At 43.7% G+C, this 18,319-nt stretch overlaps 1 protein-coding gene across 1 annotated transcript; it reads right to left on the bottom strand.

The window, feature by feature from the left end:
* Positions 1 to 4,174: 4,174 nt before the first annotated feature.
* On the bottom strand, positions 4,175 to 15,634 carry LOC139049315 (uncharacterized). The gene is made up of 10 exons (XM_070524693.1): positions 15,375 to 15,634; positions 14,483 to 14,529; positions 13,918 to 13,956; positions 13,381 to 13,416; positions 11,847 to 11,943; positions 10,905 to 11,047; positions 10,669 to 10,716; positions 10,537 to 10,572; positions 9,226 to 9,415; positions 4,175 to 4,410 (listed from the first exon to the last, which is right to left on the bottom strand). Exons 1-10 carry the CDS (start codon positions 15,436 to 15,438, stop codon positions 4,175 to 4,177), a joined length of 936 nt encoding a protein of 311 aa, XP_070380794.1. The 5' UTR covers positions 15,439 to 15,634.
* Between the last annotated feature and the right edge of the window lie 2,685 nt (positions 15,635 to 18,319).

Genomic DNA, 18,319 nt, shown 5'->3' with positions numbered 1-18,319 from the left:
ATGGCGGTTCGCCGAAAGGCCCCGAGATATTTGCTAATGTATGGCCGCCATGGCAATAATTATAATAGTACTCATGATTAATTTAAAATAAATTATGAGGTTTTACGTGCAAAAACATGAACTGATTATGCGGCACGTCGTAGCGGGGGACTACGACTTTGTTTTGACTACATGGGGTCCTTAACGTGCACCTAAATCTAAGTACACGGATGTTTTCGCATTTCGCAGCCTGAAACGCTATTTCTTCTACTTCGACAATCTTTAGTGACGTGACCTGTAGTGACATGCCCTACTGTGTGCGATCTGTGCTGTGTGTGTTCTACTTCATTCTTTTAGATGTGTAATCTTCGACTTTCTTTCCTCCTTCCTCCACGTCTTCCCATCTTTCCTTTCTATATCTGTCTCCTCCTTTCTAAAAAGTAGCCAGGCGTTGTGCCCTTTCCGGTGGCAGTTGCCTGCCTGCTCCTCGCTTTTCCTTTCCTGTCTAGTGTGTAAACGTTTTCAAAACAAATAATAATAAGAAACGAAATGCGGCCGCCGTGGTCAGAATTTGGTCCCGCGACCTCGTGCTTAGCAGCGCAACACCAAAGCCTCTAAGCAACCACGGCGGTTGATATTCGGGACTAGCTGGTGCCGCATCTTACGAACGATTCTGTTGCAAGGGCTATTTCGTGGACACCGGCCCTGACTTTTAGTAACTTTTGAGCACGTTGTACTGAATCTTTAAGCCTTGTTTACTACAGCCACACTAGTTAAGCGCAAGTTATTGCTTGTTTTCTTTTTCGTTTTTGATTTATGTTCTTTTTTGTGGGGTGTGGCTTAGACATTGCCGTCTCCTTTATCGTCATCAGGTTTTCTGGAGCCTCAGAGTTCGTCCATTAAGAAATCCTTTGCCCCAGCCGAGATTTGATTCAGGACCTGGGACGTACAAGCCATAGAACAGCCGTCATATTGAGAACGTATACTGATCGGTCATGTGGTAGTTATGAGTTCAGTAGTTTGTTCAGTTGAGTTATTGGTTCAGTCGTTGGTTCAATGGGTTCAGTGGTGAGATCATTGTTATGATGTGTGTGTGAGTAGTTCTTTCCATAGGAGTAATGACTACTGACATATTTGGTGGCACTCAAAAGTATCTTTCATTGCGTGACTTTCTACAATTTCTACCCCTACACAAACAAAGCAGGTGTCCGAGCAATTCTGCATCGGTTCCACGCAAATAACTTAAGCATGTTCAATTATGGAGCTGCGTAAGGAACTGTACAGTACCCACTGGCTTACGCCGGTTACAGCATTCAGATAGCTGCACGCTATTGTCAGCGCAGAATGCACGGCCTTGTTCTTTGAAGAGTTTTGTTGTCGAAAATAGGCACTACTTTTGTCGAACAAACCTTGTTTTGTAGAAGTGGCGGGTGCGTATTGTCAGTGCCTGTTAAGAGTCAACCCTCCTGTCAAGCGCTCGCTTCCGGAATCCAAACGCCAGGCTGTTTAGGTGGCCATGAATTTTGAACGGCTACAAGCCAGGCACTCCCTTCCTGCCATCCTCCCGAATATCTCTAGTGTGATGCGTTGTACTTAAAACAATGTGACGAAACAGTTGTGCAAAGTTACCGGTATGGCTAAACAAGTCAGCGCAAACAGGATGGAGGATGACACCCGTTTGTGTCTCGGTGCTGTTTTCATAACATGCTCAAGTCAGTCATTTTTGTTTGCACAGCACAAAAAAATAAAGAGAAAAGAAAGAAACTTATGACCATCTATAATTTATATGAAAGTTATCCTAAGCATGGAATACCGTTCGAGCAATGAAACCTTTAAGAAAATTAAATTATGGGGTTTTACGTGCCAAAACCACTGTCTGATTATGAGGCACGCCGTACTGGAGGACTCTGGAAATTTCGACCACCTGGGGTTCTTTAACGTGCACCTAAACCTAAGTAAACGGGTGTTTTCGCATTTCGCCCCCATCGAAATGCGGTCGCCGTGGTCTGGATTTGACCTCGTGCTCAGCAGCCTAACACCATAGCCACTGAGCAACCAGAGCAATGAAACCTAACATTTCAATTTGTACCGCTCGTGAAGGACGTATATATTTTTGCGCGTTTGCAAAAGGATGCTTTATTAAGTAATTATGCCAAAATTCAGTGGCGTTTGAGCTGTAAATGCGAGAGAAATGTGTCGGCACCACGTCACTCCTCTTTGAGGTCCCGGATCTGTGATTTAAATCACATTCTCCGCATTGCCAAGTGTTGTTCAGGAGCTCACTCGATACACGTCTTGCCTTTTCGAGGAGCAAAGCGCAGCTGACGATGGGCCGGAGTAGGCCACGATCAGTTGCAAAATAATAGATACATACATGCATGCATGCATGCATGCATGCATGCATGCATACATACATACATACATACATACATACATACATACATACATACATACATACATACATACATACATACATACATACATACATACATACATACATACATACATACATACATACATACATACATACATACATGCATACATGCATGCATACATGCATACATGCCTACATACACACACACACACATACACACACACACACACATACATACATACATACATACATACATACATACATACATACATACATACATACATACATACATACATACATACATACATACATACATACATACATACATACATACATACATACATACATACATACATACATACATACATACATACATACATACATACATACATACATACATACATACATACATACATACATACATACATACATACATACATACATACATACATACATACATACATACATACATACATACATACATACATACATACATACATACATACATACATACATACATACATACATACATACATACATACATACATACATACATACATACATACATACATACATACATACATACATACATACATACATACATACATACATACATACATACATACATACATACATACATACATACATACATACATACATACATACATACATACATACATACATACATACATACATACATACATACATACATACATACATACATACATACATACATACATACATACATACATACATACATACATACATACATACATACATACATACATACATACATACATCTACCACATGATAGGCTTAATGCTAATGCACTAAAAATTGGCGCACATTGGAAGCCCCATTCTGAAGCTTTAGGTTAAAGCTGCCTCAACGTAAATCTGATGATTCAGGCTGCAGGTTGAGGCTTCCCTTGTTCGCCCACTGTTCATATCTCCAAACCACCTGTAAATGCGAGAGAAATGTGCGGATCGCTTGCCGATCGTTTTTTATGGTTCTATCTTAAAATATTCACAACTTTTGCTGGACTCAATACATGATCAACCTAGTTCTATGTAAACCACGATGAGTATGTATAAGAAACCGTAAGACTGGAAAACGCCTGAAACTAATTATGTGTCACTAGGCACGGGAAGAGCCCTTACCTTATCGAAAGATGCTGAATGTCCATGGTGACTCTTAGGCGCCGTTATTCCCTACAGGGTCTAAATAATAAGTTTCACTGCGGAGAGGTTGCTTCTCCGGCCTTTTACTCAATACGGCCGCTAAGAGGAACAGTTTGACAGAGTAATGTGAAGGAGTACGACTGAATCCACCTGCTATATACAGGATGCCGTCTGTACATGCACAGTTCTTTTGCTGAGAGAGCCGGCAAACGTTGCAAACATACGCTGCTTTTTTGGCTCAGTGGCTATGGCTTTGCACTGCTGAGCATATATCGGATTCGTTGCTCTGTCACATGGCCGAATCTCAATGTGCAAAATATATAAATTATGCGGTTTTACGTGCCAAAACCACTTTCTGATTATGAGGCACGCCGTAGTGGAGGACTCCGGAAATTTCGACCACCCGGGGTTCTTTAACGTGCACCTAAATCTAAGCACACGGGTGTTTTCGCATTTCGCCCCCATCGAAATGCGGCCGCCATGGCCGGGATTCGATCCGACGACCTCGTGCCCAGCAGCCCAACACCATAGCCACTGAGCAACCACGGCGGGTTCAATGTGCAAAATGAACAAACGAAAGTGGCTGGAGTTCAACATGGCTTGAACGTAGTTATACGAGCGAAAGCTCGGTTAAGCATGGTTAGACACAGTTCTTCAGTGCTTCTTTCCGGCGAGCTATATCGGCAAAGTGCTCAGACTCAACCTGGCGCTTGCGGCGAACCTGTGAACCTGGCGCCTCCCTTGCGCCGGCGCGGGCTTCATCCATGGTTAGGCTGAGCGACGAAGCGCCGCCGAAGCAGGTGTTACCCTCTGCGACGCCTCTCCGCAGCGGATTACGTGACGTGACCTCATACCTCCAAACGTGCGTGCCGGCGGCTGAAGGTCAAACGAGCACCGAGATTCACCTTGGGAGTCCTACCTCGAGGAGTATAGCTTTCGCTATCAAAAACGATCATGCACATTTGAGACGCACGTTACGAAGCCGCAGGTTGTTTAAATAATCCGGAGAGCTCCAGTGCGCCATCCCTCACGAGCCTCTGTGAGCTTTCGGGACGGTAAATCTCACAACTCATTGGTTTTTAAGTTTGAAGCTGGCTTTGCTGTGTCCGTCCGTAGGTCCTTTAGGTTACAGATATGATGTCACCATCATCGTCATCATCAACAACAACAACAACAACGACATCAACCCGTCCTCATCATTATTGAGTCCTTGGGTCACCAAGCTACGTCCTGATCCTCAAACTCACCATCGGCTTTTCGCACCGGCGCTTCGACATGAACTCACGCTCCTGGGGCAGGTGCAGATGGGAGACGGACGTGCTAACCACATAAAAGTAGCCATGTCGATCCAACTCACACCTTGCAATGGATGTGAAGCGAAGCCTTCGAGAAGCGGTTCCTTAAGCGCCGCAAAAGTGTTCGTCTTCTGCAATGCGCTGTACAGCATAGGCATGACTTGCCTGTACGGGAAATCAGCAAGATGCAAAGACCCTCACCACTTGGCACATGCGTAACTAATCTGCGCAGCTGCGCATTAGTCTTCGGTATCAGCCCACTTTTGCTCGTATCATCAGCGGGATTAGCCCGGTTTACTCTTGGACTGTGTTCAGGAACGGCGCACCCTACAGCACAAGAAGCCAACCAAATAGACGAATCAATTACCCCGGAAATAAAAGAAGGCATAGAAAGCACCGTTTATTAAAGTAATCATGCTAGGCGTATCCTTGTTGCACTGAGGATATTTAGGTACCGTTTCCTTTTGGCTGCGTAATTTCGTAGACAACAGAGACGGCCACCGATACTTCTCTAAGGATTGCACAGAGGTTCCTAGATAAAAGCCTATTTGTTACGCGTGTTGTTCTGCACGTGACCTATTCAGCAAGGCTGCAGCTGCCACGGCTAGGAAAGTAGGAGCGTCCACCTAGATTTTTGGTGTTGTTTTTTTGTCAAAGAGTGTTATAAAGCAAATGTCACGTTTTCTCATTCTGCAGCTTTGCACCTCATCCAGAATGACAGATGGCGTTCAAAACTTAGCATGCATTTCAGGGGCCATAGTTTGTGATAGAATCAAGAAGTATGCAGACGACGTCCTATGAGTAGCAAAAATTGTGCGCGAGAAGATCCGATTAGAGTACACTGCTGTGGCAGTTCTTCCACAGCTGTTGTGATAGATTAGACGCCCTCATCACTTTCTCGGCGCAAAAAAAAATATATATAGGCTAGCCTCCTTCTCCAGACCAATGCAAGTATGGACCAAATTCGCACTCGCTATATCTCGCCTCAAGATGGCGTGAAGCTCACAAAGGGTGAGAGTAGCGGCACAACGTAATGCAATGTTTCTGCAGATGCAGATGCATCTGCAAAAACATCTGCAGATGCATTGCCTTTGCAATTCGTCTGCAATGTTTCAAACAACGTTTTTTTTTTCAGCGCCTGACTTAGCTTTGGTGACACGCAGACGTGTAATATTTTATTTGGGGTGAATGTCCCAGCCGGGGTCGTAAAGTGGGCAGGCTAAGGCTTTTAACTTTAACTTTAAGAAACTAATTTCAAGTTCAGAAGTCGCTTGTACACAAACACCTTGCACACCTTGCTCGCATGCACTACATATAATAATGTGGCTTGCTTAGCAATGTAACTTTCCTCTGAAACATTTCATACTAGGTCTACGTTAAACCAGGTGAACACCTCACACTGCCCTTAACATCTATGTATTGAAAAGCTTGTTGATCTGGAGGTGCTATTTGTATGACCTGTGCACTGTTCCATTGTTGTAATTTCTTTTATTGCTTTTACCTTTTGTTGAAATTCTTTTCTTTTTTTAGTTTTATTTTTGTATTAACTGGTTTTATGTATCAGCTACATTAGAGTACGTCTAACTTTGTTGATATTTCAAAGAGCGCCTGTTTCAAGGAGCCAAATTTCAAACAGTATGGATGCTAAACACCTAATGTCATGTTGGCTACTGATACCACAGTTAACTATGTGTTCTGTATTAGCTGCCTCTCCTTCTTTTTTATATTTTCTTGAACAGCTCAGTTTTGTTGTTTAATTTAGTTTTTTGCTGATGTATACACCGTTACGCTGCTCTATCCTGATGTGCTCTCTTGGGGCCAGTCAAGCTGGTTCGTGCAGCTTTTTGCCCAAGAGCTCGACCATGTGTATGGTGAAATAAAATGAATTGAATTTAACTCTTGTCGGTAGCACATCCATGCTCGTTATCCTTGGGAGAGTGTTTTAAAACTATCACAAATGAGTTCCCGGAAAACACGATCAAGAGCGACGCAAGCCCCGTGATTACTCCTTTATAACGATTAGGGGGTCGTGTGCCAGATCACTCTATTAGTAAATGACTGTGTAGAACTTTGGAAGGGGAACAGAGGGGTTCGATTTTTGTTAATCATAATCATTTGAAGCCGTGGAAAGCATAAGGTAAATTAGCTGTGGTTGAAAGTTAAATCTAGAAAATAATAAAGAAATTGAAGTGAAAGTGGACGAAAAGATAACTTAATTGTCGCCGGTGGGGACCCAACCCACAACCTCCGCATTAGCTTGGCAGTCGCGTGATGTGTGCGTAGCACGTGTAGTGTGCGAGTGGTTCGTGTCTGCGTGCTCTGTCACCCTCAAGGTGCATGGGCGGGCCCCATCTTTTTGATTCGGCAATCCTAGTATCTTCGCAAAATTAGGCACGTCATCGGAACAACGTCGTCGATGACTGATATGCATGGTTTTCATCTGGGTTTGTGTAAAAGCAGGATTCCTGAGGGTTTTAAATTTGTAAGTACAAGTGCGAGCCACACCTGTTGCCGGACACAAAATTAGTCAAGGCGTCCAACCTATCGAGAACAGTCCTTACGAACAGAAGCGTGAAATATGAATTACTTTGATAATTCAGCCCGTGAGGAGGGTGTGATCTTTTCTATGCATCATGAAAAGAAAGTTACACAAACTGAAAACAATAATAAATTTTATTCGCCGAGGATTTGATGAGTCAGATGTAATCGCTACTTGAGCCAGGACTGGCAGACATTAAGTGACTTCCTCGCTGCCTTTGGATGGCTAGGAACCGCAGAACAAACAGCTTTGTACAGAATTGACGATACAGCGTGTCCACAGTCGTTCGAGCATCCTTGTGCGCCATCGTGTTTTTTTTTGGCATGGCGCGCATCCGGGAAGTCGCGTACGGAGCGGGGCATGGTAGCTGCTGGCACTTCTCGGGGCGTTGCCTCCTGGCTCAGATCGTGTGGACTACCGTGGCAGTGGCTTCACTGTGGCTCGAAAAATGGCGTCAGCGTTTCCCTCGTTCCGCTCTTCTTCCTGGCAGGCTAGTTTGAATTCGGGCGCACTCAGGCCTCGAAAGTCATCGGTCACCTGCATTTGTCGCAAGTATCAAATGTATTACATGTGCAAAAATAAACATAAATGCAATGTTTCAAGCTCCTCTGTTCCTAGCAAAAAAAAAAGAGACGAAGGGGAGACGGATTTATGTAGCGATAACTTGAGCAGACTACAGTCAATTGCGTGATAGGACAAAATGATGGTGGTACACGTCTCACAACTGTACAATTTACAGAAGCGTAACAGGAAGCACGAGTACTGTGGTGTTCGGGCCTCCGCATGCACTATCATGGTAAAGCTAATAAACTATATTATCATACTACTATTTTATCAGGTTTATATATGCATGTGTGTTTAATTTATCGCGAATTTCATCTACTCGACACAATCAAAAATACCGCTCACTGGTGCTACTTCTTCTTGTGCACTACATCCGAATAATATCTAAAGAGAAGTAGCGTGCCATGCAAATCACCATTCACCGTAATTTTTGAGAGGCTGGTGAAAGGACCTGCAAATCAATATTGTCTGGCGGACTGCGGCACACAGACTAAGGACCAAGAAGAACAGAGAAAAATCATGGTGTTCGTGAGCGTGCGTTAATCTCCTTCACTGATGGTTTTCTGCGTACTTAAAGAAAACATATTTTTCCAAAGTGTAAGTTGATGCTATAAAAAAGTCCACAAGTATAACTCTGAATCTAAGTGTTCAGGTTCAAGTTCGGCTTATTTCAACATCAACATCTACAGACAGTGATGCTGCGGGCAGCCTACAAAAAGACTCACGATACTACTTGACTGCGTCCACTGACTGTCTAATTGACAGCAGTGCAAATAAATATTGCATACAAGAGTGTCAAATATTGTCAAATATTGGCGATCAATTCCTCGTGCTTAAGAAGAATCTCGAAATTTGCCCAAATAATAATGCTAGGGTGGACTTTTTTTATATTCCGTCTGCATAGTGTTTCGTGAAAAACTTATATAGCATTGTTGGAGACCTAATGACACTTGGGTCATTATCCATGGTTGAAGTGGTTATGAAACCCTCAATGTGCAGAAGCTAATTAAATAGCTCGCCTTGCTTTTCAATTCAACACCCTCGTCACTAACATACCCTCGGTCATTGCTTCACGCACCCGCCTTACCCTCTCCTTCCTTTAGAAGAACCCTACCTATACCTACTGTGCCGAGAAAAGTATATGTCGCCTTGAAAAAGACTAGTCCACTAGTCGAAACGTTGACTCCTGCGTTCATCCTGTTTTCGTTTTTCTCATCGTCTTGAATTTTCATCAACCACATTCCCCGTGTTCTTCCTGAACCTCAATGTGTAGATAATACAAAGACCACTCACAGTTACCGACGGCTCCGAGCAGGTTGTTGGTGAGCGAGTTGACGGCGTTGGTTATTCCTCGCGTGAGGAATCGGAAGGGCAGCAGCGAGGTGAACTCGTCCAGCGACGAGTTGAGGATGTCCACCAGGGGGCACACCAGGCTCGAGACAAGGTCCAGTTGCAGACCATCTGGGGTCACGCTCAGAATACACTGCACAAGCATTATGTTTTGTTAGTGCCCGCTTCACCACTCAGACGAGGAGTCCTTTATACAGTTATCAATGTCATATCAACATGAATTCAAACATGAACAAGTAGCAAACGACTGGAATACGTTCTGTCGTTTTGAAAAGCACCTGTATTTTGGTTTTCGTGTCCCGACGTCCTCCTGGACATTTTTAGTATCATTCTTAACCCTATTTTGCAATCGTGCTTTTTACACACTTCTCTAGGTTTTTCTGTTTCGGTGTACTTCTGTATATAGTTACCCTTTCCCTTGATGATTTGCATTGCGGTTGTGCTTTTCTTTTTTCATGCCGCCTTTATTCAATGTTCCCGTATATGACCTGTAAGTCATACCGAAATAGATAAATAAGTCAATAAATAAGTAAGTAAGGTTAAACCTGGGCTTTGAAATTAATTTTCTATAGCATACCATGCCTACAAGCTTCCTATCGAGCGACTGCATATCGCACTCCGTGATAGCGCGTAACGAGCGTTTTGATGAATTTCGTTCTGTTCGTGTTGCAAATTACGCTGACATTACTTTAGCGATCAGATTCAGAATACAAGCGCGTTGAAGTGTTCGCTAAGTACGCGTACTAAAACGTTAATGTAAGCATTTAACTATGACACGTTTTCCGTGCGTTTTCCGTATCATACTTATCGAACTAATATGGGTATGGCTGATGTAACGATTCTTTTCCAATTCATTTCCATTCCCTGCTTTCTTCAGGGGTCCGAGCAGCCACTCTGCCTAAATTATCACAATGGTCGGCTGGTCGCGAGTGGTAGATGAAACACAAGGAGTAGAATCGAACAAAAGGAATCACTAAATTATTGAGAGAATCGAACAACTACAGTAGCCGTTGTTCAGTGTTTTCTACGCCCCTCGCTTTCTCGCTGCCATTTCTTTCACTCACACTATTGGTCGGCCACCCTTTCTTGCACTCTGTGGGCACAAGCGACACATTCTAAATTCAGGTTCTGATTCTAAACCCTTCCACAGAGCGATAATGTTCAGACTTTGTAATGGCTAGTAGGAATGTTCATCCGTGTTGTTGCGGAGCTGTAAACAAGTTCTTAATTGATTGCGGTAGCAATCGTACTTACCCCGACTGCTTGAAACAGCTCTCTCAGGATGGGGTCCTGGGTAAAAGAAAGGACGCCACTGTCAGTAAAAAAAAAAAAAAGATGCTCTTGGGATCCGCAGTTCAGTTTTCTTAAGAAAGTTAATTTACTCACCGAAATAGTTGAACCGGCTTCGCAGAACAACAGAGTAGTGTTCAGGCACTGTAACATTGAAACAGACAGCAAAATTCCGAAAATGATGAGGCACAAACACTTCTCAACGACTGTTCAGACTTTGAGATGTGTAAAACTAGGAGTGTGACGATATATTTTCTCGAGTTTAATAAGTGTTCGGATAATACTTAATGAGAGAGCCATGAATGCAGCTGGCTATATTAAACCGTTCTCACCGCTCCCACGTTGAACACGCTGGGCAGGCTGATCTGGAGGGGTTCTTGGCAGGCGATGTTTCCGGGACTGAACGTGCCGCAGCTGAACAGCGGTATTCCAAGGGGATTGCAGAGGATGTCCGTGAGGCCACCGATGTCACCAGCTGCAAGTGCCAAAGCGAGACAAATTTTATTACTCAAAGAGTTGTGCATTGGCGAAATTAAACATTTTCGCATGTTATTATTTTGTTTCATGCTTCACAACATAGGGGCCTGCTATCAAGACGCAATCCATGATTGTAAATTTAAAAAAGGAATGATGTTATTTTGCGTGATGAGAAGTTAACAGACAGAGAAGGTGCTGCCTCACTATGAAGAAGCCTTCGGAAATGTGAGAACCAAGCTGTGCGCAACCTTCGTTAGCCAAACACGTGCACGACGTTGGAGTTGTCGCAGAATACCGATGAATGGTTTTGCGTATCTGTGCTGCATTGGGGAAAAGTTAGAAAAAATCTCCAGAGGCCCAATGCAAATGTTGAAAGCTGCTGTTCTTACAACGTTAAACACAACCTCAACTACATTGCAAAACGTACAAGCTTCTTAGCAGGGTTCACCCCTAAAACTATTCCGGACTACCAAAGTAATTTTAACACCGTACACGACGCTACCACTTCTAAAGACATTACGTCGAGCAAGGTGGTAGAATATCTTGAAAAAGCCATCGTGTTGCAAGGGCGCACAGGAAGACAGTACAATTCACATAATATAGAAAGGTCCTTGTACATATCGCTTTGTCACTGTGTGGGTTGCATTTTGTTTGTGTAATTCCTTGCAGCAAGACGTTTTTTGCAACTACAGTGTAATCTAAATGTTGCACAGCCCACCAATTCAAACGTAAAAAAGACAGAAGTGTCATGAAAGAGGTAAAAAAAATTATGGCATCCATGAGCAAACAGTACTCACACAGGCCCAGTCTTGAAAGAACTGCTTCGAGGAGCCCGATGACGTTGAAGAGTCCAGACACGGGGCTTCCAATCTGAGGTAGAATCTGGAGCACACACTGTGTAGGAACAAACGTGGGCGCAGCGATCAGATGAAGAGTAATTGCATCGACGTCAGCAGTCAGCAAATATGTAGTTTTCCATGAGGCAATAACACTATCCCTCGCACTGGAGTGGCACGTATGGAAAAACGGAATACAAGCGTATTTAAATTTGAGAATGGTTTCTATCTGAGCTCATTGGATGCAGCGGTACAAGATGGTTTCCAGCAGAAAGCAATCAGATGGATGCCATGTAAAATGGCAGGCAGCATCAGAAAAATTTTCTTTGTTATCGAAACTTGCTGAGCTTAGTCATTGTGTGTGTTTTTTTAGAAAGCGCCGGGCCTCTTTTTACAAATAAACGGTGACCTAAAGCCCAGTGTGCGCTGTAAAACAACGAGACGTCACTTGAGCCAGTGCGGCAACTTGAGGTCTCCGTCGGCATGCCTCTTTCATTGCTTGCTAAGCCGCCAATCAAGGTACGAGGGGCCGCCTTGTTATTGCATAACCACAATTTCTCCTAAAGCTCAAGTTCCGCTTTCAGTGCCATCATATCCCTGCATTGCCCAACGTGTCATATATGCTACACCTACTTTGATACCTCATAATTTGTGGTGTCTAGCTGCCAAGCACGTGATCGCAGGGTCTAATTCAACGTGTCATATATGCTACGCCTACTGTGATACCTCATAATTTAGTGGTGTTGAGCTGCTAAGCACGAGATCGCAGGATCGAATCCCGGCCACGGCGGCCGCATTTAGATATATGGGCGAAATGTGAAAGTACCCGTATACATTGATTTAGGTGCACTTTAAAGAACCCTAGATGGCCCAGCCTTCTGGGGTCACCCACTATGGCGTGCCTCATAGTCAGATCGTGGTTTTGGCACGTGAAACTCCGTAATGTAAATTTTTATACCTCATAATTTGGATTTAGGCGCGCTAAACTTAACGTAACTTAATTTAACTAACGTATGTGACTGAATACGCTCGATGTATACGCTCTTGATCTTAATTCACATAGATTACAACAAGAGTAACGCATTTTCAAAGATGTTCTGCTTACTTGATAGAGCTTATGGGGAACGAGATTAAGACTACAGCGTTTTGATACGCTAGAGCGAGTTCACTGTTATGGATAGTATGGCAAACAAATGATTAATTTATTTGTTAGTTATACTAAATTAATGTTTGCTCATATTACACCTAATTGAATAATTGCTCAGATGCACTCTCCTAGGTCAGAAATAAAAGTGAAGAAACAATCCTAATTTTATTTGACGTGGAACAGTGCTTCTACATGATAGAATTAAATACTGGACAATGAGGTATACACAAGAAACACGATTGTGCGTCCATTTTTTTTTCGTGGTCCCTTACAGACTGTAGACGTGTTTGTTTTCATTGCAAGCAACAGTGCTGGCGCAACATTATGGATTTCCTGCTGTTGACTTACCCGGAGGACACGGGTGAGGTCTGGTACTAGGCCCGACTGAAAAGGACAGAGATGTTCGAAGGTTAATCACGTCATCCTTTTCCCGCGTTTTAAAAAATTCATATGTCAATGCATCGATTAACGAAGATATATTTGAGCTAGTATGTCAGATGTTCTGTGATATTTAACAGACACTCAAAAGTATGACGATACAGCAACACGAATACAGGACGACCGGCTAAGTGGCAGATGTGCTCTGTGTAATTGCGGCTTCGATAGGAGACATTTCAGCAGCGCGCGGTAAATTACTTGAAGGCCAATGACCGGCACGATTAACTTGGCATTCAAGCCTTTTCTCAAGTTTTTGCGAATCCCCAGGCTTTGATTGTTCAGATACTCTAGCTTTATTTTGACATCAGCAGCCTTTAATGCTTGCGGTCCAGAAAACAAATAAAACATCCCGTGCGAGGCAAATAATAAATAAACCTGTCGTTTCAAGCAACACGTAAACACAAGCACACCTCGTCATCGGGGGTAAGGGGGTGGGGGTAAACTTACCGACGTATCAGGACAAGCTCTGAGTGTAGTTCCCAGACACTGGAAGTAAAAAATAACGACAGTTTATATAGAACAAGTGCACTTCGTTTTCTCGTTCGAGAGTAATATCTTACCCCCATTCAGAACAAACAAATGGTGGCACAAACTTTCGCTTATTCTGTTTCCCATGCTGTATAATCGCGCGAATAATTTTGACTTTATTCCCTTCCCCTCAATATTGAGCACCTAAATACGAAGTGAGCTCACTCTGCGGTGCAGATATGATGAGAGACCAAGTGGGACTGTCCAAAATAAATATTCCTTTCAAAATAACGTGGAATCATTTACTTTTGCTTGTCTATTATTTGTATCTGGCCGATTTGTAAATGTTATTGTAAATTTAAAATGTCTTGAGCAAAGTACAAGATGACAAAATTTGCTCAGTTGACATTATAGTATGACTCCCTATAAGAGGAAATGAAAGTTCTTTGCAATAACGCTTTCACCGGAAGCCAAAACCAGATTTAATAACTACGAAACTTCGAAACTCGAAGAGCATTTTCTATCGACATTGCTTATGACTCACCTCTCCCAAGTTGAGGATATTCGGAAGTGTAACATTGATGCATTGCCCTGCGCAGAAACAGAGAAAAAGTCACGTGACGTTTCTGGGCGGTAGAACAATAACAACAATAAAATGGGTACGTTTCGTGTGTTTCCAGCTTTGAACATCAGCTTCGAACAGTTTGGCCATTGTTGGGTCGTGTTATGCGGCATATGTCCACAGATTTACATATTCTCACCAGCGGACATATTCTAAATGAGTTGCCGGATCCGCGAGAATGCTAGTGCAAACTCACATTTCGCCAAGCAGTAATGAATGAGTGCTTATCAAAATTAACTTGAAGTTTTCCACTACACTTCCACCTATGTCACATATATTGTGGTGGAGCTTAAAACTCCACAATTTGAATGGCCCGTTTTCACAAAAGTAAAGTTCGTGCACTCTACTAAAGGAATATAGCGCCAGTCAGAAGCTGGGCCTGTATTTACGAAAACGTACTTAAACTATAGCGATTTGCAATGAAAATGCCCACCAATCGTTACGACGGACATATTATTATGGAAGGCTACCGGCCAATGAAAAAGAACACACCCGAACGCGAACCTTTGTGAATTTGGCCCCGGATCGTGTCAGCGTTCACAACTATAGTTTCAGAGATAATGCTTCAGGGCGTGTTCGAAAATAGGTTATAATAAAAAAAATTACAATGTTGTAGCCCGGCCGCTTGAGTTCTTTTCTTAATTGCGTTTCTTTGCTTGAGTGCCAGAACAATAAACCCACATGACAAACATTGATCTGTAGATGTGGCATCTCTCCAAAGATTATTTTACTGAAAAGCGAATTGAGAATTGCGGCGAATAAGGTAAGAGACATGGTGGAATATAAGCGAAGCGATAAAAAGAACTGAGCTTACCATTCACTGCAGGCAAAAGGGCCACTCCAAACACGAGAAGCACGTACGACATTGCTGGAGCCATCTTGCTCACGTCTAAATTATCGAAAAGTTCACACGCAATTCCCTAATCTAAAGCTCCCTCTTCCGTTGGTTAGCGGGATAAAAATCAAAATTACAGTCAATGAAACCGTATGGCAAAGCAACTCCTCCGCGTACACTGCTCTGAGAGTCAAGCCAACGAAGTCGTAGTCTAGCAGAACAAGTCAGAAGGGCTTAGCCAGGAGAAACTTGGCAGGTTTGCATCCCAGGTGCCGGGAGCGCCCAATTTAAACTCCTCGAAAGTCTTGTTTTCGAAACCAAGAACGGCCAATGGTTGGCTCAGAGCTTGACGGAAGCTGTCGACGTAGCGTAAGCAAAGCCAGCTCACTGGCTACACTACGAGTATGCAGCAGATTGTCAGAAAACAACTCCGCGGTGTTTTCTCCCCAAACACGTGCGCTGCTGAGTGGCTCCGACTTGTCTTCCATTGGCTGCCGGGGAAGCCGCGAAACGCGGAGTGTAGCGAACCCTTGACAAGTTCCGCACAAGGTTCGACGCGCGAAGCCCGTCCGGCTAATTGAGTGCAGCATTACGAAAGCTCAAGCTCGCTTCCGATCGCACAAAGCCGTGCTCCACCTCGTTGAAGAAAGGTTCTCCTACTGACTGGCTGCTTGCTATTATCATTGCGGGGCACCGCTGGTATGTTTTGACCGATCGCGGCGGAAACAATGCAACGGCCAAGCAGCCATCGGCCAATCACGAACGTTTACGTTCGTGCGAACAGTCTTGGATTGTTGACATTCTGGAACGTTCCGGCACATACATGTTCAATATTTCCTCATTACAGCGATACCCGTTAAGCATACTTTATTCAATTTTTCTCGCGTCTGTCACAGAGATCACCACTCTTCCTTTCATTGTCGTGTTCTTTGCCCCAGAAATCGTCAGGAAAGGCATTTCTTCCCCAGCCGCGATTGCATTCCGAGACTGCGGCGGGGAAGCCTTCCTTCCTTCGTCATTCCGTCGTACTATGATGGCGTTTTCGCCGTTGTGCATGTTGTTGTTGTTGCCACAGGGGCAGCTATCGCTGAATTCGGGGGCCATAGAAACGGTTTTTCTTTGTGCGTCTCTCTACAATGCCTATCCCTTCTCAAACAACGCAGCTTTCACACCATCTCAGCATCGTTTTCGCGCAAACTAGTCGAGTAATACAGGTTTGTACAGAAACTTTCGCTATCAAGTTGCTTGCACCAGTTGGAAAATAAAGTTTATTCTATCTATCTTTGCCCAAACAGCTGCACCGTACTATTGGCCCAGAACGCATGGCCTCCCCTCGCGAGCCTTGTCCCTTGGAAAAGTTTTGTTGCCGACAATAGGCACTGTTTGCGTCGAACATTTTTTTGTTGTGCAGCGAGTGACAGTTGGGTGTTGGCGGTGCCGCTTTAAGAGTGAATCCTCCTGTCAAAGGCCCGCTTCCGGAATCCCCACGCCGCGTAGTTGAGGTGGCCGTGAATTTTTGAACGAGTAAAACCAGGCACTCCCTTCCTTCCCTCCTCCTCTATATCAGTCGAGGAGGACGCTTTGCGCTTAAAACAACGTGACAAAACCGTTACGCAAACTTTCCACCGTAGTTAAACAAGTCAACGCAAACAGGATAGCGGATGACAGCGTTCGCGTGACGCTCTTATCTACATAACACGCCGCTCAAGCTACTGTCATCCTTTCGTGCGGGTAAAAATTAAAGAAGAAAGAAACAAATGGCCGCCTATAGCTTATTCAAGTGTTACTGTAAGCTTAGCACACGGCTATCCAACGGATGACTTCGATTTCTAAGGCTCGTTGAGGACCATTAAAGTGCTTGAGAAATTGGCAGCTTTGCCCGAACGGCGAAGACACTGACAGCAATAGCGAGGTTTAGCGTTGGACTCAAACTCATCGGACGGTGTTCTTGCTATACGCGAGTGGATTTTACGCCGGTGCAACATACGCAGATGCGTGCAAATTTCTGGCACCCTTAAAAGGTTCACGTAGGCATGTAGTGACATTGCGCAGGCGCCACTACGCTGCCCGTAAATAGCGTTACTAGTAACATTACACCACTTTCATATTGTGAGCTGTATTGTTGTTTCACTTTGTTCGACAGCATGTGAAAATTTAAAATAAATGGCGCGCGCAGAGAATGGAATTTTAAATACTTTTTTTGTGTGTTGCAACTCAAACAAGTTCTGGGGAATAAAAGAAGCCAAGAACATGAGGCCTGGTTTCAGCAACATCTGTGGCTGAGTGGCACAGCACCTACCTTGCATATGCGACATACTTCAACATATATCTTACATATACATAAATATATGTGATACGTCACGGTGAATGCGACAGCAAGAAATCACCTGGAGTGACCATATATATGCTGTCGCAATATTAAACTGCTTTACCAGATTGTATATTCCGCAGAGGACAAACAGCCTCAGCCTGAATCCGGAGCTAAGGCAGACGCTTTGTTCTCCTACTGTTAATAACTTCATATCTTTATCTTCCGGCGGCCCCTCTATCTTCCTCAGTAGATAACAAGGAGGTGCCTTTGTAGCGCCAGCATACCAAAGAGATATCACGTATGCAATCACAGAAATACATTAAATGATGCCCGTCCTACGATAAACATCTTACAGTATTTGTATGATCGCTCTGCAAGGCCAGCAGTTGTGAAGTCTGTGTAGATGTTTTTTAGCTAGGGCACTTGGTTGTAGCTTTGAGAAAAGAACGCGCGCATTCGCAAAAACGTTTTGGTGGCAAAACTGGTCGTAAGCGCAAGTGTCAACCATTTGTGATGTTGGACATAATGGACAGTTAAAAGGAGTTCCAGAAAGCCTATATGGTTAGTGAATGTGTGGTTGGTTTGGATTTTTTCGCGCACCAAATTGATGCCG

This window comes from Dermacentor albipictus, chromosome 8 (genome assembly GCF_038994185.2).
Source record: "Dermacentor albipictus isolate Rhodes 1998 colony chromosome 8, USDA_Dalb.pri_finalv2, whole genome shotgun sequence".
NCBI lineage: Eukaryota > Metazoa > Arthropoda > Arachnida > Ixodida > Ixodidae > Dermacentor > Dermacentor albipictus.
This window is presented reverse-complemented; position numbering and strand designations above follow the sequence as displayed.